At 36.4% G+C, this 24138-nt stretch overlaps 1 protein-coding gene across 1 annotated transcript in view; it reads left to right on the plus strand.

Annotated features, from left to right (window-relative positions):
• Positions 1–24138, plus strand: part of EPC2 (enhancer of polycomb homolog 2) — a 108651-nt gene that overhangs the window by 39135 nt on the left and 45378 nt on the right. Inside the window, exon 2 of the mRNA XM_060106974.1 lies at positions 3257–3416. Within this exon, the coding sequence (XP_059962957.1) occupies positions 3257–3416 (160 nt within the window). The remainder of the gene's footprint in view (positions 1–3256; positions 3417–24138) is intronic.

Consider the following 24138-nt stretch of genomic DNA (forward strand, 5'->3'; position numbering starts at 1 on the left):
CAGAAGAAATACTTACAGCATTTTGTGGAATGTTCTATTCTGTATTCTTCCAGGCTTTTTTCGTGTCAGTAGACGTCTAAATTATGTTGTTTTTTACTACTACCTAAGAGTTCCATTTTATGGATATGACATAATGGATATACTAAGTCTGTATTTATTGCTATTTAGACTTTTTTTTTTTTTTTTTGGTGCTATAAACAGTGCCATGTTGAGCATTTTCATTTAGTCAGTGTTGCCCATTTGTTTGTTGCCTTTTGATGAATTCCATTAGTGGAGTTAGTGGGTCAAAGGCATGCTTTTTTAAAGGAAAGGAAATTAGGTAGCGCTTGGTTTTTAGTTATTTTTAAAAATTAGGTAACCTCACCAGTGTATGATGCAGCATGTAACAAGGAATCAACATTACTCCTGTCAACATCTTCCCCCAATAAAATGACAAATCAAAACTGTGGTACCTACTTTGAGCCTTTTGTATGTTTGCCACTGATTAGTCTGTAGATTAAAATGGGGGAGGTGTCATGATCTGGCCTCTTAATTTCTGGCTGCATCTGTCATCTGTAGGCTGCGTTAAGAAGGGAGTCATCCATGATCTGTTTTTAAGTTTTTTTATTTGTAAAATTAATGCTAAATCTTAATCTATTAAAGATGTATTTCAGAAATTGGATAATACCTAAAAATGTTTTATATTTAGGGCAAAGTCAAATATATATCAAAAGAATCTCTTCAAATAAAAAATGTGCTCAGTTTCCTTTTTTTTACCTGTGTCTGTAGATTATTAGCATTACAAGAACATGGTTTTTTATCTGTCAGACTTTTCTAATAAGGATGGAATAGTCAAGGAACACTGGAATCAGAGTCCTGAAATTTGGCTCTCTTATATATCATTCCTATTTGCTAAGAGCAAGTCACTTGTTTCTTGAGTCTCATTTACAAAATGGGATAATATCTACGCCTGTGTCCCAAGATTATAAGGAGCTAATAGACATGTGATTGTGGGTGTACTTCAAGAGCTGTAAAACATTATATAAATGCAGGGTGGCATTGCATATTGCATCACTTTCTTTAACTAGGAGGGGTAAAATATCATGAAGGTAATAGGAAAGTATAGGCTTAAATAATGCTAGAAATTGCCAACCTCAGTCAAGGCCTGGTTTCCTAGTTTCTTGATGCTGTTTGTTTGCGTGTTTGATCCCATCACAACTTCTTAGACGACTCAAAAATTTTAGTACTAATAGATTTTAACTAAATCAATAGTAGTTTTTATATGGGGAAGTGTATTTAGTGCTCCAACTTGGGATTCTACCCTATGAAGAAAAACATATTTCTTCCTTGCACTGAAGGTGAAGAAACTCTCAGATCTAAACCAGCACCCACCCTCATGTCCCTTTGTTCAATATTTGCCTTTTATTGAATGTCTCTGGGCTTTTGTCCATTTTGGATATTCTATTTTCTCTGCCTGAGTTGTTTTCTTCTTTTCCTCTTTTGCCTTGCTAAAAATTCCTGTTGATCCTAAAACTCTTAGTTTACATTTTACTTTCTTTGGACGTCTTTATCTATCCTCCCAAAACAAGTGGTTTGACTAACTGAAAATAGATATGCTTGTCAAGCTCAGATCATATACTCAGGTATCTCTCTTCCACTACCTAAGTTCCTTAATGGCAAAGTCTGTCTCTCATTCACTCATAATTCTCAGGGACAGGAGTAGTATCTGGTGTCTGCCAGGTACTCTGAAATGTGTTGAAAGGATGGCTGCTGATAAATAAATCTTAATTTATGCATTGCAGCATAGCCAGTACTCTCTCTCTTTTTTTTTTAATTGGGGTATAGTTGTTTTACCATGTTGTGTTAGTTTCTACTGCACAACGAAGTGAAGTAGCATTCCCTGTGCTATATAGCAGGTTCTCATTAGTTATCTATTTTATACATATTAGTTAGTGTATATATGTCAGTCGCAATCTCCCAATTCATCCCACCACCACCCCTTCCCCCCTTGGTGTCCATACATTTGTTCTCTGTGCCTGTGCCTGTATTTCTGCCTTGCAGACAGGTTCATCTGTACCAATTTTTTAGATTCCACATATATGCATTAATATATGATATTTGTTTTTCTCTTTCTGACTAACTTCACTCTGTTTGACAGTCCCTAGGTCCATCCACATCTCTACAAATGACCCAATTTTGTCCCTTTTTATGACTGAGTAATATTCCATTGTATATATGTACCTCATCTTCTTTATCCATTTGTCTGTCAATGGGCATTTAGTTTGCTTCCATGACCTGGCTATTGTAAATAGTGCTGCAGTGAACATTGGGGTGCATGTGTCTTTTTGAGTTATGGTTTTCTCTGGGTATATGCCAGTACTCTTTTAGGTAAGGAAATAACAGAAGGCCTCTCTGATGAGATGAGACTCGAAGGAATTTCAGAAACAATCCATTTGGATATTTAGGAACCTTAAAGGAGAGGAGAGGTGTGGCTAGAATAAAGTTTGGGAGGAGAAAAGTAGGAAATAAGGTCAGAGATGTATAAAGCCTTGTAAGCGTTGAGTGATTTTAACCTTTAATCTAAATATGAAGGGGATCCTTTGGGGAACGACATGACCTAATTTACTACCTTCCACGAGGTAAAGGTGCTTTGTTGGGAATGGTCCGTAGTGGGTCAAGGGAGAAAGTGTCCATTAAGTGGTGGAGGTAATGAAAAGTTACTAGAATCTGGGTGTATTTTATAAGAAGTTTTTGTTTCACCTTTGTTAAAAAATATTTCCTGCCGTGATAGTAATATAGTCTGTTGAATATAATTTTATCTTTTCTTTGAGTTATTCAGAATTTTGTACTGTTGAAGTTTGAGATATATAAATGCAGAAGATACTTAAAATCTGTGATACAAATTCTTTTCCTGTTATTTGCATGTTTTTCTGTAATCTTGTTATTGGTGATAAACACCTCAATTAATTTAGCAAACAGGATCGATTTTCTTGTAATGTTAAATTCTTGAGATGTTAAATTCTAGTTTGTGAATATTTAATCTTTTTTTAAAAAATCCTACTTATTAAAATTTTAATCATCTAACGTGGTATCAGTATGAGTACAAGTATTAAGGGAGAGTGATAGCAATGTTTTCTGAAGGTCTGTGGCAAAGGAACTGTTTAGAATTGATTCTTAAAGCACTGTGTAATTATTAAACAAAATAAATTGTAAATAGAATTTTGCATTGAATTGACATTATTAAAACAACTCATGTTGCCTACTTTACATTTTCCAGGAACATCATTTACAACGAGCTATTTCAGCACAGCAAGTGTTCAGAGAAAAAAAAGAGAGCATGGTCATTCCAGTTCCTGAGGCAGAGAGCAATGTCAACTATTACAATCGCTTGTACAAAGGAGAGTTTAAACAGCCAAAGCAGTTCATTCATATTCAGCGTAAGTTTGTTAATTCATTGTTTTCTGTTTGTAATTTAAATTTATCAGCCAGTGAAAAATCCTTTCTTTTTGCCCAAAGAGATTTTAATTTTTCAGTTCATACGCACTGATTTATAGAAATGTTAAACATGAAAGAATAATATCCCTCTATGCTTACATCTCAACTTCAAGATCATTTGGAGTGTGAGTTGCATTTGGAACATTTGATAGTTATGTAGTATAGGATTTTCTATAGCACTTACACTTTATTATACAGCTAAAAGGTGGTAGATTACCATACCCAAATAAAAATTTATTTTTCAAGGCCTAGTGGCAGTTATGCTGATTAGGGGCAAGTCTTCTAAAATTTTTGGAATTAGATCCTACACTTATACCTTCATGTAGTTTTTATGGAATTCTAATTCTACCTCCTTTGATCCTCTTATTTTTCTCCCCATTGTTACTATTTAAATGATCACCATCTCTTGCCTTAAAACTGTTTCACTGATCTCCTGACTGTTCTATTTACTATCCACCATATCCTATCCTTACCCTCTTCTAACCTATCTTCTCCACAAGGTCCACTGGCACCAGAGTGGTCTTCCTAAAGTGTCCATCTGGTCAAATCATGATGTGGCTTAAAATCCTACTGTTGTTCTTTATTCTACAATAGGAATTTTCAGCTAATTTTGCAGACAGAATGCTGGTGTCTTGGTATCTTGTCTGGCTGTGTTTAAAAACAACCTTTAGTAGTTTGTTAAAATAGAGATTCCAGGGCTGTGCTTCAGGCCTGCCTGTATGAGAATCTCTGGTATGCAGCCTGGTAATAAGTATTTTTAAAAAGTTCTCCAGGTGATTCTGAAACATCTCCAGATTCAAGGCTGACTCTAAGATCTACTATTTTTCATCGATTCTAAGATGTGCCTTTGTCATATTTGAAATGAGATTACATCTCAAATTGCTTTTCTCGTGGATTAAAGTCTGGTTTGTCTAAAGAGAATTTCTACTTGTTTTTGCCAGGCATCTGGGGACCAACCTGAGACCACCTTAAAGTCTCTACTTGTTTGTTTTGTTTTATTTGTTTGTTTTTGGGCCACACTGGTAGCTTTAGTTTTATTTGTTTGTTTTTTTAGACCACACAAGTAGGCTGTAAGGCTGTAGACCTGCTTGGAATTCAGTTCTCAGAGAGATTCTTCCCCCCCTCCTTTCACCTAAGGGCAAGTTGAGAAATACAGTTTCATGCTGTTCCTTTCTACATGGCTGTTTTATTTCTTTATCTTGCGCTGAGGCTGTTGCCCTTTGGTAGTGTAGCTTTATGCAGGAGTATTCTATTAAATTTATTGATAGACCCCAATATAAAGCTTTTTTTTTCTTTCTTGCAGTACATAAAGTAATGGTGCATCTTATATAGATTTGACAAAATTTAGTAATAGCCAGATTCTCTAATTCGAATACAAGGCTCTTTGTGATTTGTTACCTGCTACCCCTTTAACCTCATTTCCTGTTGCTCTTTCCCTCACTCTTTGCATCATAGGGAATAACTTAAAATTATCCACATTTGCCTTGTTGTTTCACATTTCACATTTCCTTGCATATGCTATTCAAGTCTTCTTTCCCTTTCTGTAGCTTATTTAAGACCTAACTCCCTTTTGAAGCTTACCCTGATTTCTCATTCTACCTCTCTTTGCTTATCTTAGTACCTTGTACATACCTCTAACAGAGGACTCAGCGTACTTGATTGCAATTGTTTGTAGCCATTCTTTCTCTCCTTTTAGACTGTGAGCTCCTTGAGGGCAGGGACTATGTTTTATTTTCCCTTTGTATCTTTAGTGTTAAATGCATGGCTTATAGATGCTCAATAAATGGCATGTTTGTTGACTGGTTCAATTGTTTTTAAATGGCTTAAAAGCCCTTAGGTGTCAAAACCATTTCCCAGAGACTTTTCCCCTAAGGATTCAAGAGAAATACACTTGCAAAAATTGTGTGATTTGTTTCCACTATGTCTTTGACTTTGAGTCCCTTTAGCATGTTGAATTTTCCTTGTCTTTGTATCAGGAACGAGATAGCTGTTCTTAATATGAATTTTAAGGATTTTTCAAGCCAACATATCCCCTCCCCGCTTTTTTTGTATTTTAATAACAATGTAGCTGGACAATAGGACCATATGTAAAAGCCATTGTAGGAAACTGGAACCAGAAATTGGATGTAACCCATCTGGGTGGAGCCCATTAGATACAATAAACATTAATCTTGTGTTGTTTTTTTCATTTCATTTTATTCTATTGTTGTAATAAATGGAATAAAAATAATAGAAAATTATTTTAACTTTCATTTTTTCTCTTTTAGTCTGTCAGCATATATATTTTATATACTATACTAAATTGTACTACACATACAATTTTTTTTCCTGCCTTTTCTATATATATTTTAAGTTCCTCAGGTTTTTAGTCTCCTATTGTCATTTTCATTGTGTATATAATTTTCTATCAAATTTATATTCCATTATTTGCTTACCTCTATGCCTATTGACCTTAAGTTTATCTGTACTAAAATTTAAACTCGTTATTGTTGACTCTTTTTTCAAGGAAGCTTGATATAACTTCTTTCTAAGCCCTTGAATACAAGGAATTTCAGAAAATATTGCTCTGGATTTTTCTTTTTCTTCTTTTAAAGATAGATTTGAAAAAATCGCCTCCCATTTCCCTGGCTAGAAAAGCACAGTTGCCACAGTAGGGTGGCTTAGCTCAGGCCCATCACGTTGCTTGCCTGGGCTTTGGCAGACACCTTTGTATTGGTCTGCCAAAGTATGGTATTGTATTGCTCTGCTCTAGTCTTTGTACCTTCCAGTCATCCACACTGTCACTATTGTGAGTGGTACCCATTTAGAATTTTTCAAAGACTCACTGTTGCCTGTGGGATAAAATTTTAACATATTTGTATGGTGTTTAAGGCCCTCCTTTGTGCCTGTCGAGTCACAATTTGCTGTGTGTTCTTCCACCATGACATCAGCCTCATTGAAATGAACTGTTGGAGGTCTGTTTCCTCCACTAGACTGTAAGTTCCTCAGGAACAGAAGCTGCATCTCATTCTCCATACAGTCCTACACTACAGTCTCAGTACACCGCACCCCACCCCCCATTCCTCTAACCCTTCACACTTCCAGCTACAATAATAATGAGCTCCTTTTAGATCTCTGACTTATCTCTTATTTTTTCATGCCTCCAGGCCTTTACATAGCCCTTTAGTTCTCTTCTCCTCTTTTTAAAATACAACTTGTTCTTCAAGGCTCGTCTTCAGGACTACCTTTAGGAGCCTTTTCCTGACCCCTCTAAGCAGAGTTCTTGGCACTGTTTACCTCAAGCCCTCCTGTGTTGTGTGCATCAACCACCTGCAGTTGTGATTGTTTGCCCTCTGTTGCTTCACTAGGTCATAAGGCTCACTGAGAGGAGGCACTTCTTTCCCTTTTAATTTTACTGCTTACTGTAGTACCTAGCATATGATTAGGTATGCAGTTAAATATTTGCCAAATAAATAAATCAGTGAATGAATGGTGAAGATATAAGCGTACACATCATGACTTTTTTGAGACATCGATCTCGTAGGACTCAAAATTAAATACAGAATTAAATACAAGAATAAAATTATTGGTGTGTACAGTGAAATTGAGAGACCTGCTCTGTGGATCAGGTTAAAAATTGAGCTCACTTATTCGCCAACAGTGTCATTTTAGGACAAAAAGTATCTGCTAAGAAGGAGTTAGGAGTGGAATGACTCCAGTCCTGGTGTGGATGTGAGATAAACCTGCCTATTCTTTCCTGTCCCTTTTGGTACCAGTTCACCATAGTAACCCATATTGGTATTCTGGGGAACTTATTTAATCACAACACATTGTGGTATTCTGACCAGGTCGAAAGCATCTTGGTGACCTGTAGTCATTGATGACCCAAGATACTCAAACTGTTCCTCATTTAAGCTAATTCTACACATTGGTCAGTTGTGTGACATACAGAAAATGCTACTTCTATTTTACTTACTGTTATAACAAATTTACTTTGGGTACCTCAACCCAGATGTTAAAATTCTTTCATTCCTTTTGGAGTTTAAGAACTTCATTAAATTCAAGATCCAAACCTTTTTTTTTAAGGAAATGACTTTGTTTACATGGCAATAAATTCTTTATTTTGACCTCCCATTACCCCTTTTACTTCATATCATATTTTACAGTATCTCAGAATTTTAGAAAGTGAAGGAACTTAAGATATTGTTTCATAAGTATTCTGTAGATAATTTATGTCCAGTTTTGAACTCAATTAAATGCTTCTTTGAAACAGGACTCCTTTGCTTGTTTTGAAATGAAGGTTCACTTCCCCTTCTTGGTGCATTACTCCTACAAACACAGATCAGTAGAATGTCTAACCTGTTCCTTGGCTGAAAGAAAGAGTTCAGGAGAAAGAATTGGTGGGGTAGCACCCCTTGTTATCTGTCAGGCAGGGAGAGGAACCCACTCAAAGGAAACTGAATTCTGCTGTTTGTGTCTGCAGCCAACATCTTAAGCTCTGGGGAGGTGCCTGTCCATGTGTGTACACTGCTGTACACCTCAGTACACTTGAAACTGACTCCTCAGTTCAGTGAAGCTGGCCATTGTCAAGTCTACAATTGGAAAAGAAGAAAAATTCCGCTTATTTAGTGTAAGGTGGACGTATGTATTCTACTAGGTTTTCAGCAAGAGTGAGACAGATGCTGATCTAACATCCAACTTTAATTTCATTATCCTTGGAATATTTTTTGCTGTTCTCCCTATTAAACAAAAATGACGATAACTGACCTTTTGCTTTGACAGGGCAAATATGTTTTGATTGGAAAGAGTTGGAGAAGATACCAAATGAAGAGCATTGTTCTGTTTATACAGTAAAACTTTTTGGTGGAAAGGATGCATTCTAGGAACATCATTTCTTGTAAAAATGTCACTGGATATCTATTAAGAAATCAAATTGAGGGATTCCCTGGTGGTGCAGTGGTTGAGAGTCTGCCTGCCAATGCAGGGGACATGGGTTCGAGCCCTGGTCTGGGAAGATCCCGCATGCCGTGGAGCAGCTAGCCCCGTGAGCCACAATTACTGAGCCTGCGCGTCTGGAGCCTGTGCTCCGCAACAAGAGAGGCCGCGATATGAGAGGCCTGCGCACTGCGATGAGGAGTGGCCCCCACTTGCCGCAACTAGAGAAAGCCCTCGCACAGAAACGAAGACCCAACACAGCCATAAATAAATAAATAAAATTTAAAAAAACGAAATCTGAATGAAGTATGGTCTTAAAAAAAAAAAGAATAAATAGCCTTAAAAAAAAAAATCAAATTGAGCAGAAATGACATCACACATTTAAATAAATACCAGAAAAGCCATGCCACAAGTAAAGGAGTGGATTGTATCAGATTTGTGGACAACACATTCCAGGTGAAGCTAGATTCCAGGTTGAGGTGGTTAGAGGAGTGATAACAGGGGCAGTGAGCAAGGTCAGGCCCTGAGGGCAACCTGCATTCAGATTAGCTGGCTTTAAGGGTCTTCCTCTCTTCTCAAGATTGTGCTGAGCCTCCTGTCCTTGGATAAAGCTGTGAGTGTGGGCAGTAGTGCTAAAATGGTAGAGCAGTATCTGGGTAACTACTAATCCAGGAAAGGATGAGGAGCCCTAAAACTTAGAAAATTACATACTGAGTAATTCCAGGTATTTGGGAAAACGAAATAATCATTTGACAGTCTGGGATAGAGACGTGAAAGAGAAGTCTGAGTACAAGGAGCATGCCCCTTGGGCCTATATGCATTTACTTATGTCCACTATTTTAAAAAAATTACCAAGGGCATTTTTCACAGAACTACAACAAATACTTTTAAAATGTGTGTGGAAACAGAAAAGACCCTGAATAGCCAAAACAATCTTGAGAAAAGAACAGAGCCAGAGGAATCATGCTCCCTGACTTGAGACTATACTACAAAGCTACAGTAATCAAAACAGTATGGTACCGGCACAAAAACAGACATGTAGATCAATGAAACAGGATAGAGAGCCCAGAAATAAACCCACTTGCTTATGGTCAATTAATCTACAACAAAAGAGGCAAGAATATACAATAGAGAAAAGACAGTTTCTTCAATAAGTGGTGTTTGGAAAACTGGACAGCTACTTGTAAAAGAATGAAATTAGAACATTCTCTAACACCATATACAAAAATAAACTAAGAATGGATTAAATGTAAGACTGTATACTATAAAACTCCTAGAGGAAAAAATAGGCAGAACACTCTGACCTAAATTGCAGCCATATATTTTTGGATGCGTCTCCTAAAGTAAAGGAAATAAAAGCAAAAATAAACAAATGGGACCTAATTAGACTTAAAAGCTTTTACACAGGAAAGGAAACTACTGACAAGATGAAAAGACAACCTACTAAATGGGAGAAAATATTTGCAAATGATATGACCAATAAGGGATTAATATCCAAATATATAAACAGCTCATACAACTCAGCATCAAAAAAAAAACCTGATTTATAAATGGGTAGAAGGGGACTTCCCTGGTGGTCCAGTGGTTAAGACTCAGCACTCCAATGCAGGGGGCGTGGGTTCAGTCCCTGGCAGGGAAACTAAGATCCCACCTGCTGCCTGGTGCGGCCAAAAAAGCGAGGGGGGGTGGGCAGAAGAACTGAATAGACATTTTTCCAAAGAGGACATGCAGATGGGCAACAGGCACTTGAAAAGATGATCAACATCACTAATCATCATGGAAATGCAAATCAAAACCACAATGAGGTGTCACCTCACACCTGTCAGAATGGCTGTCATCAAAAAGAAAACAAATAACAAACGTTGGTGAGGATGTAGAGAAAAGGGAACCCTCCTACACTGTTGTTGGGAATGTAAATTGGTGCAGCCACTGCGGAGAACAGTATGGAGGTTTCTTAAAAAGCTAAAAATAGAACTACCATATGACCCAGCAATACCAATCCTGGGTGTATATCTGAAAAAAACCAAAACACTAATTCGGAAAGATACATGCACCTCAATGTTCATAGCAGCATTATTTACAGTTGCCAAGATATGGAAGCAACCTAAGTGTCCATAAACAGATGAATGGATAAAGAAGATGTGGTATATATACACAATGTAATACTGCTGAGCCATAAAAAAAGTTTTAGGAGCATGCTCCCAAGACCTTGTAATTAAGGGAGCCAGAATTTGAACCAGGCAGATTCCAGAATCCATGCTTTTTTTTCCCTTATAGTTTTATTGAGATATAACTGACATGCAGGACTGTATAAGTATAACGTGTACAGCATAATTATTTGCCTTACACGTATTTTGAAATGATTACCAGAATAAATTTAGTTAATATCCTTCACTTCATATACAGGAAAAGAAAAAAGAATAAAAATATTTTTCCCCCTGTAATGTGAACTCTTAGGATTTACTCTCTTAACAGCTTTCATATGTAACATAGAGCCATGTTAACATAGTCATCATGTTGTACATTACATCCCCAGAACTTACTTATCTTATAACTGGAAGTTTGTACCTTTTGACCACCTTCATCCAGTTCTACCTCCCCCAGCCTCCCACCTCTGGTAATCACAAATCTGATCTCTTTCTATGAGTTTGGGGTGGGGGGTTGGAAATTTTTTTTTTTATATCTACTTCTAAGTGAGATCATACAGTATTTGCTACCTTTCTCTGTCTGACTCAATTCACTTAGCATAATGCCCTCAAGGTCCATCCATAATGCCCGTAAATGGGCAGGATTTCCTGCTTTTTAATGGCTGAATAATATTCCATTGTACCACAACTTTCATTTGTCGATGGGCACTTAGGTTGTTTCTATGTCTTGGCTATTGTAAATAAGGATGCTGCAAACATGGGGGTGCATATATCTCTTCAACACAGTGTTTTCATTTCCTTTGGCTTATTCCCAGAAGTGGGGTTGCTGAATCATATTGTAGTTCTATTTTTAACTTTTTGAGGAACCTCCATATCGTTTCCCATAGTGGTTGTATCAATTTGCATTCCTACTGACAGTGCACAAGGGTTCCCTTTTCTCCACATACTTACCAGCATTTGTTATCTCTTGTCTTTCTGGTGCTGGTCATTCTAACAGGCATGCGGTGATATCTTGTGATTGTGATTTGCGTTTCCCTAATAATTAGTGAGGCCGAGCATCTTTCCATGTACCTGTTAGCCATTCATGTATCTTCGTTGGGACAAATGCCTGTTCAGGTCCTTTACATATTTTTAAGTGGATTAATAGGTTTTTTTAAAAACATTTTTAGATTTACAAAAAATTGAGCAGATAGTACAGCGAATTCCCATATACTACCTCCTGCACACACGCACGCACACACACAATTTCCACTATTATTATCTTGCATTAGTGTGGTACATTTGTTACAGTTAATGTAGTCAGTACCTTATTAACTGAAGTCCATACTCTTTGGTGTTTGTGTTGTACAGTTTTATGGATTTTTTAAAATCCATGTCATAGATCCACCATTACATTATCCTATAGAATAGTTCAATTACGATAAAAACTCCGTGTATTTTCACCTATTCATTCCTTCAAATCCCTGGCAACCACTGATCTTTTTGCTCTCTCTGTAGTTTTGCCTTTTCCAAAATGTAATACAGCTGAAATTATACAGTACATAGGCTTTTCAGACTGGCTTCCTTAACTTATCAGTTTGCATTTAAGATTCTTCTAATTTTTTTTTGGCTTGATAGTTTTTTTTTAATCATTGAATAATATTCCATTATATGGATAATTCAGAGTCTGTTTATTCATTTACCTATTGAAGGACACCTTGGTTGCTTCCGGTTTTGGGCAATTAATGAAAAATGTATTCTAAGTAATAGCATGATTTTATGTGGACGTAAGTTTTTATCTCTTTTGGGTAAATACCTAGGAGTGCAATTGTTGGTTTGTACAGTAAGGCAGTGTTTAGCTTTGTTAAGAAACTGCCAAACTGACTTCCAAAGTGGCTATTCCATTTTGCATTTCTACCAGCAGTGAACGAGAGCTCATATTGCTCTGTATCCTCATCAGCTTTTGGTATTGTCAATTTTAGAATTTTAGCTATTCTAATAGGTATGTAATGGTATCTCATTATTTTAACTTGTAATTCCCTAATAACCTAGGATGTTGAGTACCTTTTCATATCATTAATTGCAGTTTGTATATCTTCCTTGGTGAGGTGTCTGTTGGATCTTTTACCCATTTTTTAATTGGGATCTTTGTTGTCTTACTGTTGAATTTTAAGTGTTCTGTGTATATTTTGGAGTCCTTTATCAGATATGAGTTTTTTAAATATTTTCTCCCAGTCTGTGGCTTTCTTTTCATTCTTTTAATAGTGTCCTTCATAGAGGAGAAGTTCTTAATTTTAAAGAGGTCCAACTTAATTTTTTTCTTTCATGGATCTTGCTTTTGGTGGTATTTCTGAAATTTCATCACCAAACAAAAGAGCATCTAGATTTACTCCTGTGTTACTTTCTAGTAGATTTATAGGTCTGTTTTACATTTAGGTCTGTGATTCATTTTGAGTAAATTTTTGTGAAGGGTGTAAGGTCTGTGCCTAGATTCATCTTTTTTAATATGGATGTCCAGTTGTCCCAGCACTGTTTGTTGAAAAGACTATTCTTTTTCCATTGAATTGTCTTTGCTCCTTTGTCAAAGATCAGTTGAGTGTATTTGTATGGGTCTATTTCTGGACCCTCTATTCTCTTCCACTGATCTTTTTGTCTATTTTTTGGTCAATAGCACACTGTCTGAATTCCTGTAGCTTCATAGTAAGTCTTGAAGTCAGTCCTCTGACTTTATTCTTCTTCAGTATTCTGTTGACTATTCTGGATTTTTTTGCTTCTTCATATAAACTTGAGAATCACTTTGTCAATACTGATTGATACATAAAATGACTTGCTGGGATTTCAATTGAGATTGTGTTGAATCTTTAGATCAAGTTGGAAAAAGCTGATGTGTTAACCAAATTGAGTCTTCCTACCCATAAACCTGACTGTCCTTCCATTTATTTAATTCTTTGATATGTTTCACCAGAGTTTTGTTGTTTTCCTCATGTAGAACTTTTACATATCTTGTTAGATTTGTACCTTAATGTTTCATTTTTTTGGATGCTAATGTAAATGGTTTTGTGTTTTTAGTTTCAAATTCCACTTTCTCATTGCAGTATATAGGAAAGTGTTTGACTTTTGTATATTAACCTTGTATTCTGCAACCTTGCTATAATCACTTAGTTCCAGGAGTTTTTGGTCAGTTCTTTAATAGCATGTATATACATATGTACATAGACAAGCTTATCATCTGTGAACAAAGACAGTTTAATTTCTCCTTTCCCAGTCTTTATAGCTTTCGTTTCCTTTTTTTTTTTTTTTTTTTTTTTTTTTTTTTGTCTTACTGCATTAGCTGGGACTTCTGGTACAACGTTGAAAAGCAGTGGTGAGAGGGGACATCCTTGCATTGTTTCTGATATTGGTAGGGAAGCTCTTAGATTCACACCACTAAGTATGATGTTTGCTGTAAGTTTTTTGTAGATGTTCTTTATCAAGTTGAGGAAATTTCCCTCTATTCCTAGTTTGCTGTCAGTTTTTATCATGAATGGATGTTGGATTTTGTTAAATGCTTTTTAACAAAAAAGCATTTTTTTGTTAAATGCTTTTTCTGCATTATTTCTGCATCAATAATCTAATCTTCCACCTGTGGGAACTGTAAAAGGAAGAGCAAATTAAATCCAAAGTAAACAGAAGAAAAGAAATAGGATAAGAAATAGAGCAGAAATCTACTGATACCAATAGAGTTTTGATTTTTGGTTTGACCAGAAACCAAAATAGAGCAGAAATAATTATATCTATTGATATAATTTTGATTTTTTTCTTCGTTGATGTGGTGGATTACATTCATTGATTTTTTCCCAGCTTTGCATACCTGTGATAAATCTCACTTGGTCATGGAGTATAATTCTTTTTATACATTTTTAGATTCGATTTTATTGAGGATTTTTGCTTCTGTGTTCGTGAGAGATATTGGTCTGTAGTTTTCTTGTAATGTCTTTATCTGATTTTGGTATTAGGATAATGCTGGCCTCATAGAATGAGTTAGGAAGAATTCCCTCTGCTTCTATCCTCTGAAAGACATTGTAGAGAATTGATACGATTTCTTCCTTAAATGTTAGGTAAAATTCACCAGTGAGCCCATCTGTGCCTGGTACTTAAAGTTTTGGAAGATTATTAATTATTGATTCAATTTCTTTAATAGAGACAGGCCTATTCAGATTGTATATTTTTTCTTGTGTGAGTTTTGGCAGATTGTGTCTTTCAAGGAATTAGTCCATTTCATAAAGGTTATCAAATTTGTGGGCATAGAATTGTTCACAGTATTCTTTGACCATCCTTTTAATGTCCATGGATTCGGTAGTGATGCTCCCTATTTTTAAATTTCTGATATTAGTAATTATGTTCTGTCTCCTTTTTCCTGAGTTAGCTTGGCTAGAGCCTTATTGATTTTACTGATCTTTTCCAAAAACCAGCTTTTGGTTTTGTTGATATTTTTCTCTATTGATTTCCTGTTTCCACTTTCACTGATTTCTGCTCTATTTCTTACTCTATTTCTTTTTTTCTGCTTACTTTGGATTTAATTTGCTCTTCCTTTTCCAGTTCCCACAGGAGGAAGATTAGATTATTGATTTTAGATCTTTCTTCTTTTCTAATATGTGCATTCAATGCTTAAATTTTCTTCTAAGCACTGCTTTTTTACATCCCACAAATTTTGATGAGTTACATTTTCATTTAGTTCAAAATCTTTTAAAATTTCTCTTGATATTTCATCTTTGACCATATTTATAAGTGTATTGTTTAATCTCTAAGTATTTGGGGATTTTCCAGCTTTGCTTCTCTTATTGATTGCTAGTTTAATTCCACTGTGATGTGAGAGCAGATATTGTATGATTTTTATTCTTTTAAATTTATTAAGGTGTTTTTTTATGTCCCAGGATGTGGTATCTTGGTTAGTGTTCCCTGTGAGCTTGAAAAGAATGTGTAATCTGTGTTGTTGGATGATGTGGTCTATGGATGTCCATTATATCCATAATATGATTGATAGTGGTGTTGAGTTCAGCCATGTCCTTACTTCCACGTTATCTTTTTTTCCACGTTATTTTTTTGTTTTGAACCCTTTTAGAGTAAGTTACAGAGGTCATGCTCTTTGTCTATGAATACTTAAGTGTGTGTTTCTTAAAAACATATTCTTTTACATAACCAAAGCACAGTTATCAAAATCAGTAATTGCCACTGCAATTACCTAATCTGTTCACCTCATTTGTATTTTAATAATTGCCCCAGTGATATTCTTTATAGTGAAGGAAAACTTCAGATGATATGTTGCATCCAGCCATCACATGATGGCTTTGGGCTATTCCTAAATCTTTTTGTGCATCATGCCACTGACATTTTTGAGTACAGGCCAATTATTTTGTACAGTGTTCCTCAATTTGGGTTTGCCTGTTTCCTGGGATTTGATTCAGGTTAAAATGGGTGTTTTTGTTTTGTTTTTTAAATATTTATTTATTTGGCTGCTCTGGGATCTTTGGTGCAGCATGCGGTATCTTCATTGCGGTGTGCAGGATCTTTAGTTGCGGCATGTGGGCTCTTAGTTGCAGCATGTGGGATACCTGACCAGGGATCGAACCCAGGCCCCCTGCATAGGGAGCTCAGAGTCTTAACTGCTGGACCACCAGGGAAGTCCCTAAAATGGGGTTTTTATTGTTGTTTTTTTGTGGTAAAAAACACATAACAAATTTTCTCTATTAACACTTTTTAAGTATACATTACAGTATTGTTAACTATGTACACATCATTGTACAACAGACCTCTAGAATTTTTTTAAATTTATTTATTTTATTTATTCATTTTTGGCTGTGTTGGGTCTTTGTTGCTGCGTGCGGGCTTTCTTTGTTGCAGCGAGTGGGGGCTACTCTGTTGTGGTGTGCAGGCTTCTCATTGTGGTGGCTTCTCTTGTTGTGGAGCACTGGCTCTAGGCATGCGGGCTTCAGCAGTTGTGGCATGCAGGCCTAGTACTTGCAGCTCACGGGCTCCAGAGTGCAGGCTCAGTAGTTGTGGCACATGGGCTTAGTTGCTCCATGGCATGTGGGATCTTCCTGGACCAGGGATCGAACCTGTGACCCCTGCATTGGCAGGCAGATTCCTAACCACTGTGCCACCAGGGAAGTTCTAGAATTTTTTATTTTGTATAACTGAAACTAAACAATTCCCTGTTAACACCCTCCCCGCAGTACCTGACAGCCACCGTTCTTGTATCTGTGAATTTGTCTACTTTAAGTGGAATCCTGTGGTATTTTTCTTTTTGTGACTGGCTTATTTCACTTAGCATAATGTCCTTGAAGTTCATCCATGTTGTAGCATATGACAAGATTTCCTTCTTTTTTAAGGTTGAATGATATTCCATTGTATGTATATACCACATTTAGTTTATACATTCATCTGTTGATGGACATTTTGGTTGCTTCCATATCTTGGCAGTTGTAAATAACATTGCAGTGAACATGGGTGTTCACATATCTCTTTGAGATCCTATTTTCAGTTCTTTTGGATATAGGCACAGAAGTGTGATTGCTGGGTCACATGGTAATTCTACTTTTAATATTTGAGGAAACTTCATATTTTTTCCACAGTGGCAGCACCTATTTTATCATCCTACCAACAATGCACAGGGTTCCAATTTCTCCACTTTCACCCCAAGTGTAATTTTTTGTGTTGTGTTTTATTTTAGAAGTGACCGTCCTAATGAGGGTGAGATGACATCTCATTGTAGCCTTGTGTTTCCCTAATGTTTAATGATGTTGAGCATCTTTTCATATGCTTGTTGGCTATTTGTATATCTTCTCTGGCAAATTGTCTATTCATATCCTTTAAATCGGTTACTTGGTTTTTTGTTCTTGAGTTGTAGGAGTTCTTTATATATTCTTACATAAAGATATATGTTATACCCTTATCAGATATATGTTTTGCAAATACTTTCTCCCACTCCATATTTTCACTCTTTAGATTGTTTCCTTTGCTGTGCAGAAGTTTTTAAGTTTGATGCAGTCCCATTTGTCTATTTTTGCTTTTGTAGCCTGTGCTATTGGTGTCATATTCAAGTAATCATAGGCAAATACAGTGTCACAAAGTTTTCTGCCTTTGTTTTCTTCTAGGAGCTTCAAGTTGATGTTTGACACCCTTTTTGATCATTTGGTCGTATACATAATGGTTTATTTCTTTGCTGTCTGTTCCATTGGTCTGTATGTCTGTCTTTATGGCAGCCACACCGATTTGATTATTGTGTCATTGCAATATGTTTTGAAGTCTAAAATGTGTATTTTAAAATGAGATATATCTACCATAGGGCTGATTTTTGAAAAGAATATTTGGTGAAATCTTCTTTAGTTAAAGAGTCTCTTTTTGTAAAGGAAATTATTCATTGTTCTCTAATTCATGTTTTATACGTTTGGATTTTTTCAGATGTATTAAGATTTCTATTTTAAATCTTTCTGATATCTTCTGTATACTGAGTTTACTTCCTTGTCCATTTAATACTTTGCTAACATTAAAACAAGTCTCTTTATAAGAATACTGCTGTTTAGGGCTTCCCTGGTGGCGCAGTGGTTGAGAGTCCGCCTGCCGATGCAGGGGACATGGGTTTGTGCCCTGGTCCAGGAAGATCCCACATGCCGTGGAGCGGCTAGGCCCGTGAGCCATGGCCGCTGAGCCTGTGCGTCCAGAGCCTGTGCTCCGCAACAGGAGAGGCCACAACAGTGAGAGGCCTGCGTACCACAAAAATAAAGAATACTGCTGTTTAATTTCTCAAGTTCCTGACCATTTAGTGGGCTAGAGAGATATGTTCTCTTTCTGTGACTTATTTATTATTTTACACTATAGATATTAATAGAATGTGTGTTCTTACTGATATAAAATATATAACTGTAGAATTAGTTTGTACTAATTAAGCCAAGATAATGCATGAACCCAGATGTCTGAGTGAGGCTTTTTGTCCTCCTACTGTACTTGTTGAAAGATTGGTTGAGAGTGAATGAGAAAGATAAGAGGTTTGAACAGAAGAATCTGGGGATCACAGTACATAGGGATCACAGACCCAGAATATTTTCTTAAAACACAAAATTGTTTTTAGAGTCGCAAAGTGACATGATTTTACTTTATCTTTAAATAGATAATGCATTTAGAATATTCCAAAATAAAAATATACAAAAACAACTTCATCCCTCTCTACCCTCTACTCCAGTCACCTTCCCCTTATAAGTAACCACTTTTATTAGTCTATCTATTCCTTTAGGGTTTTGTTACACAAATTGAAGTACATAGGAAATTATATTCTTATACCCCTTCTTACAGAAAAATTAGCACACTGTATGTACTTTTTAGCATATTTTGTGTGTGTGTGTGTGTGTAAGAGTATAGTCTAGAAATTATCCTATATCAGCATGTAGAGTGTGTCCTCACGCCTTTTTACTGCTGCATAAGTAGTCCTTTGTGTTTGGGATGTGCCAGTTTATTATCCAGTTTCCTATGGAAGGAAACTTGGATTGTTTCCAGTCTTTTGTTATTACAAATAGTGCTTCAGTGAATAATTTTGAATATAAAGAATTTCATAAAGGTACGATTATATCTTTTTCTTACAGAAGTTATCAAATTGCCCTCTGTAAGGGTTATACCAGTTTGTATGTTGACTAGCGAAGTATGAGAGAGCTTGTTTCCCCATATCCTGGTCAAAAGATTGCTTTTGAATTTTTTGATTTTTGCCAGTTTGGTAGGTTAGAAATGATACACCTCAGTGTATCAGTAGTAATTTTTTTTAAATAAACTTTTGATTTTGGAAAAATTTTAGATTTACAGGAAAGTTATGAAGGTAGTACAGAGTGTTCCTGTATACCTCTCATCCAGTTTCAGTTTCCTCTAATATTATCATCATGCATTACTGTGGCACATGTGTTGAATCTAAGAAATCATATTGGTACGTTATTATCATTACCTGAAACCCAGACTTTACTCTGATTTCTCAGTATAGTTTTAATTTGGATTTCTTACTATGAATGAGGTCCAGGGTCTTTTCATGTGTTTAGAATCCATTAGCATTTTTATGTCCTGAACTGTTACTTGCCCAGCTGTCTATTGAGTTGTTAGAAAACACAGGAGGAAGAATCTGAAGGAGGAGAAAAGAGAAGACTAATAAGAAAAAGCATAATTTGAGGGAGAATAAAGGGATCATTATCTTTATACACCTTTTTTTTTTTAAATCAGTATCACACCCCCTGGGTCCTATCTAATATCATTAGGCTCTTTCCCCTCTCTAACTATGAAAATCTCTACCTGAAAATTCAGAGTATCCACTTACCGATTCTCATGGTCTGCGGTTCCCATAGTTGTAGTCATTGCTACTGATTTTGACCAGTAATACTTTTTTTATATATAAAAAGTGAATTCTTCAAAGTGGGAGAGGAATGTAGTTTGTTGGCTAGTCAGCAGAAAGACTACGAGAATAATCCTGATTATAGTATAAACCTGGACCTCCTTATAGAATAAATTAGTTGGTAGACGGCCTTGGATCACTATATAACCTTGTAAAAAGTGGCCTTGAACTCTTCTGCACTTCACTTTCTTTTTCTGTACATTGGGAAGAAAGTGTAAGTAAGGTCTCTACTCAAGTCTTATAACAGTAGGAAATCTCGGAGAATCAAAGTCAAGAATTCTGACTTTATCAGGATTCATATGATCTCTTGGTACAACATTTAGAACAGCTAGATTTGGAGGTTATCAGAACCTTGGAGAGCTCCAAGCAGATGAGGAGATGGTGCTTGGGTTGTTTCTGAACTTTGAGATATACTAGTTCATCATTAAGTATCTTTGAAATTTATTTGAAGCCTGAGGATCTTAACAATACAAGAATTTTAAAAATTCATTGTATTTCACATTAGGAATAAGTAAAGTTTATAATCTTTTAAGAGTGAAGACTTGGGTTTAGGTTAGAGGTCTTCAAAATGTTGTCCAGCATCACTTGGGAACTTGTTAGAAATACAAATTCACAAGGCACACTCCAGATCTACTGGGTCAGAAACCGGTCATGAAGCTCAGCAATCTGTTTGATTCAATCAGATGATTCTGGGAATGCTTAATTTTGAGAAACACTGTTTTAAAGGCTTTGATGCTACTTATGTCAAGGAGAGACTTATGAGCCTTTGTCAGATCCCTGGACTTCCTTAGAGTTAAGTATATGGGATCTTAGGAAGATGTCTTATTCCAACTGCTTCCTAGTTCATAGGTCTACCTGGTCAGAGCCCACTTTAGTGTACACTGGGTTCCATTTAACTGAGATTTAGATATGCAATAGCATTGCAGATGCTAGATTTGTAAAACTCTTCAACTCTACTTTTAAAATATATATATATTTTTTATATATGTGCATACAGCTTCTGTGGACATATGGTTTTGAATTTTTGTCCTACTATTTGAAGGTACATTGGAATCATACATCCTCCTACCCAAACTCATTATTGATAATTTATGTCTTTTGTAGTTAAGCATATTCTCTTTTTTCCTGCTACCCTCTCTGTCTGGAATTACCTTTCACCACTTTCTCTATGCTTTATGGTGTTGTTATCTATTTTAATTTAGCAGGGAGCCTGTTACACATGTTGTACATGTTGTATAGTCAGTGTTTGTTGTTACTGGGTTCAAAGGATTAATAAACATAATTTTGGAAAGTTGTATAAGAAAGGAAATGCAGAGCTGGAAGAAGAGGTAGACTAGAGAGTTTTTAAGTGAATGACCGACCCTCTTATAAGTGTTATTGTTAATACTTTAAAAGAAGAACCTTTACAGAACAAGGTGCACTAGTGCCTCTGTCTTATTTTGTTGCTTGCATCAAAGGGATTGGGGGAAAAAAGAAAGAAAGAAAAAAAAAAGAAACAAAAAGGGATTGGATGTTGGCAAATAATGTCCAGAAGTAAGCATTTAGGAAATTTGAAGGTGCATGAAAGGAGCTTTGTATAATGTTGCTTCTTTTTATGTTAAAAAAATTATCATTGATGATTCATAAGTAAATGTTGGACATTTTCTAGATGTAAAATAACTTTAAGTGGGAAAGTCCTATTAGAGTTCATTCTCATTTTAATTTTTATTGTTTGTTTTTAACAAATCCTTGAGTGCGCGGTGCACTGGGTTCGCAGTATCTTCTTTTACATGCACTGTAGTCAACTGGCATTTGTTTTATTTGTAAATTAATCTTTTTTATCTTTGGTTATTAAATGTATGTAATTTATTATCTTAATCATTTAAGTCCATGGCTGAACAAAAACAGTCTTTTAATTTATTTCCCGTTGACAGTCAAATAACTTTTTATTACAGCTATTATGATTAGAAGGGTTTAATTTAGCATCTGTGTGGTGTAGTGGGAGAAGCACTGAGCTCTGAGTCAAGACCCTGAAATCTGTGCTCAACTCACCAAAGTTCTTAACCTCAGTTTTCTGATCTGTAAGATAAGATGTTTCCAACTCTAGGTCATGCAACTTTTTATTATTTGTAAACTTTTTTGTTTTGTCTTGCTTTTTAATATGACCCTAGTGTACTAGAAAAAGAAAAAAGGTAACAAGGAGATTTGAAAGAGAAAATTCAAAATGGATTCCAGGAATAAGAAAAAAAAATTTTTTAATGAAAATTATCCAAAGTTTACTTTATGACAGTGAGATTTTTACTGTATTAAATATTGTTGAGTAAACATTTTTTAGTTATGTAATTTTCCTCCACACCTGTTGTTTTTCCACCAACACAAGGAAAGGGAATTACATGATTAATTGAACATTGGGGTTCTGGTCTGCAACTACCCTTAGGAACTATTACTTTTTTTGGGGGGGGGGCTGCGGTGGGTCTGTGTTGCTGCATGCAGGCTTTCTCTAGCTGCGGCGAGCGAGGGCTACTCTTCGTTGCGGTGCACGGACTTCTCATTACAGTGGCTTCTCTTGTTGTGGAGCACAGGCTCTGGGCACGTGGGCTCAGTAGTTGCAGCACATGGGCCCTAGAGCACGCAGGGTTCAGTAGTTTTGGCGCATGGGCTCAGTAGTTGTGACTCACGAGATCTAGAGCACAGGCTCAGTAGTTGTGGCACACAGTGTTAGTTGCTCCGTGGCACATGGGATCTTCCCGGACCAGGGATCAAACCCATGTCCCCTGCATTGGCAGGCGGATTCTTAACCACTGCACCACCAGGGAAGTCCCAGAACTATTACTCTTTAAGATTTTTACCCTCTGTTTACTAGAGAAGAGTAACTACTATATAATTTGGGTAAAGGTAATTGGAGTCTAGATGTCCCAGCATATTTTGTTTATTCTAGTTTTCCTCTTGACAGGTTGCACATAGATTTAAAAAATTTTTTTACAATCTTGAGTATTCCCGTTCTTCCTGTTGTTAGAACCTAGCACATTATAGACCCTTAATGATACATGTTGATCTTCAGAGAAAATAAACTCATAAGGAAGGGAATCTGAAAGCATAGTAATAAATATTGTCTCCATTCTCATGGCTTTTAGTGTCTGCAGCCTTTTTTTTTGATTCCTGTTCAGAAGACAAGCAACTTTAGGTTTAAAAAAATGTTCCCTAATAAAAATGGAGTAATTTTTTTTGTTTTTTTTGTGGTACGCGGGCCTCTCGCTGTTGTGGCCTCTCCCGCTGCGGAGCACAGGCCCCGGACGTGCAGGCTCAGCGGCCATGGCTCACGGGCCCAGCCGCTCCGTGGCATGTGGGATCTTCCCAGACCGGGGCACGAACCCACGTCCCCTGCATCGGCAGGCGGACTCCCAACCACTGCGCCACCAGGGAAGCCCCAAAATGGAGTAATTTTGATAATAAAAAAACATTTAAAATCAGGAATTGCTGTTCTCTTGTTTATATCACTTTATCTACATGTGAAACTGTTTTAAATGTCAAGAGTATTGTTTATGGTTTGTTCCTGTTTCAAATTGAAGAAAAAAAACGTGTGGATGAGTGAATTTTTAGGTGAAAATTTTTTCTTTAATATGAAAGTAAACTTAATTGTTAGAGGTGTGGAAGAAGAAATATACAAGATACTGACTCAGTGTAAGAAGCAGCTGTCAAACAATACATCTGTCTGCCCCTTCACTGGAAGTATTCAAGGTGGATTGGACAGCCCTTTTTTTTCTCCTTGTTAGTAACTTTATTGTGATTTTAGACAATTACTTTTTATCATACTAACTGTCTGTTGGGGTTTGTTTGGTTTTTGAACTAAGATGGGAGGGAGAAGGGTCTGCCTCTGAGGGCCCAGATCTTCCTTAGATGGAACTCCAGTTTCTCGCTCTTGAGCACATAAAGCGATCTGCTTAGCCACTAGACTATATTGGCCAGACCTTGAAGCGAAGCTCTCAGGAAGCTTTGTCTGCTGTGGAGGAGGAACTCCTTCAGAAATTTTCCTTCTTAATCATACTTGTTTTAAATTTTTTGGCTGCTTTTGTTTAAATTTTCTTCTTAGGAGTCAGCTTTGCCCCTTGTGACTCAGGGACAGTGCATAGTGGGACTTGTACCTTTGCTAGGTATTGTATGCTATTGATGAGCACAATTCAGTTTCTCATTAGGGTCTTGGTGCAGACCAGCTTATTATTAGATGCATTGTAGACCACACAG

This window comes from Mesoplodon densirostris, chromosome 8 (assembly GCF_025265405.1).
Source record: "Mesoplodon densirostris isolate mMesDen1 chromosome 8, mMesDen1 primary haplotype, whole genome shotgun sequence".
Classification (NCBI taxonomy): domain Eukaryota; kingdom Metazoa; phylum Chordata; class Mammalia; order Artiodactyla; family Ziphiidae; genus Mesoplodon; species Mesoplodon densirostris.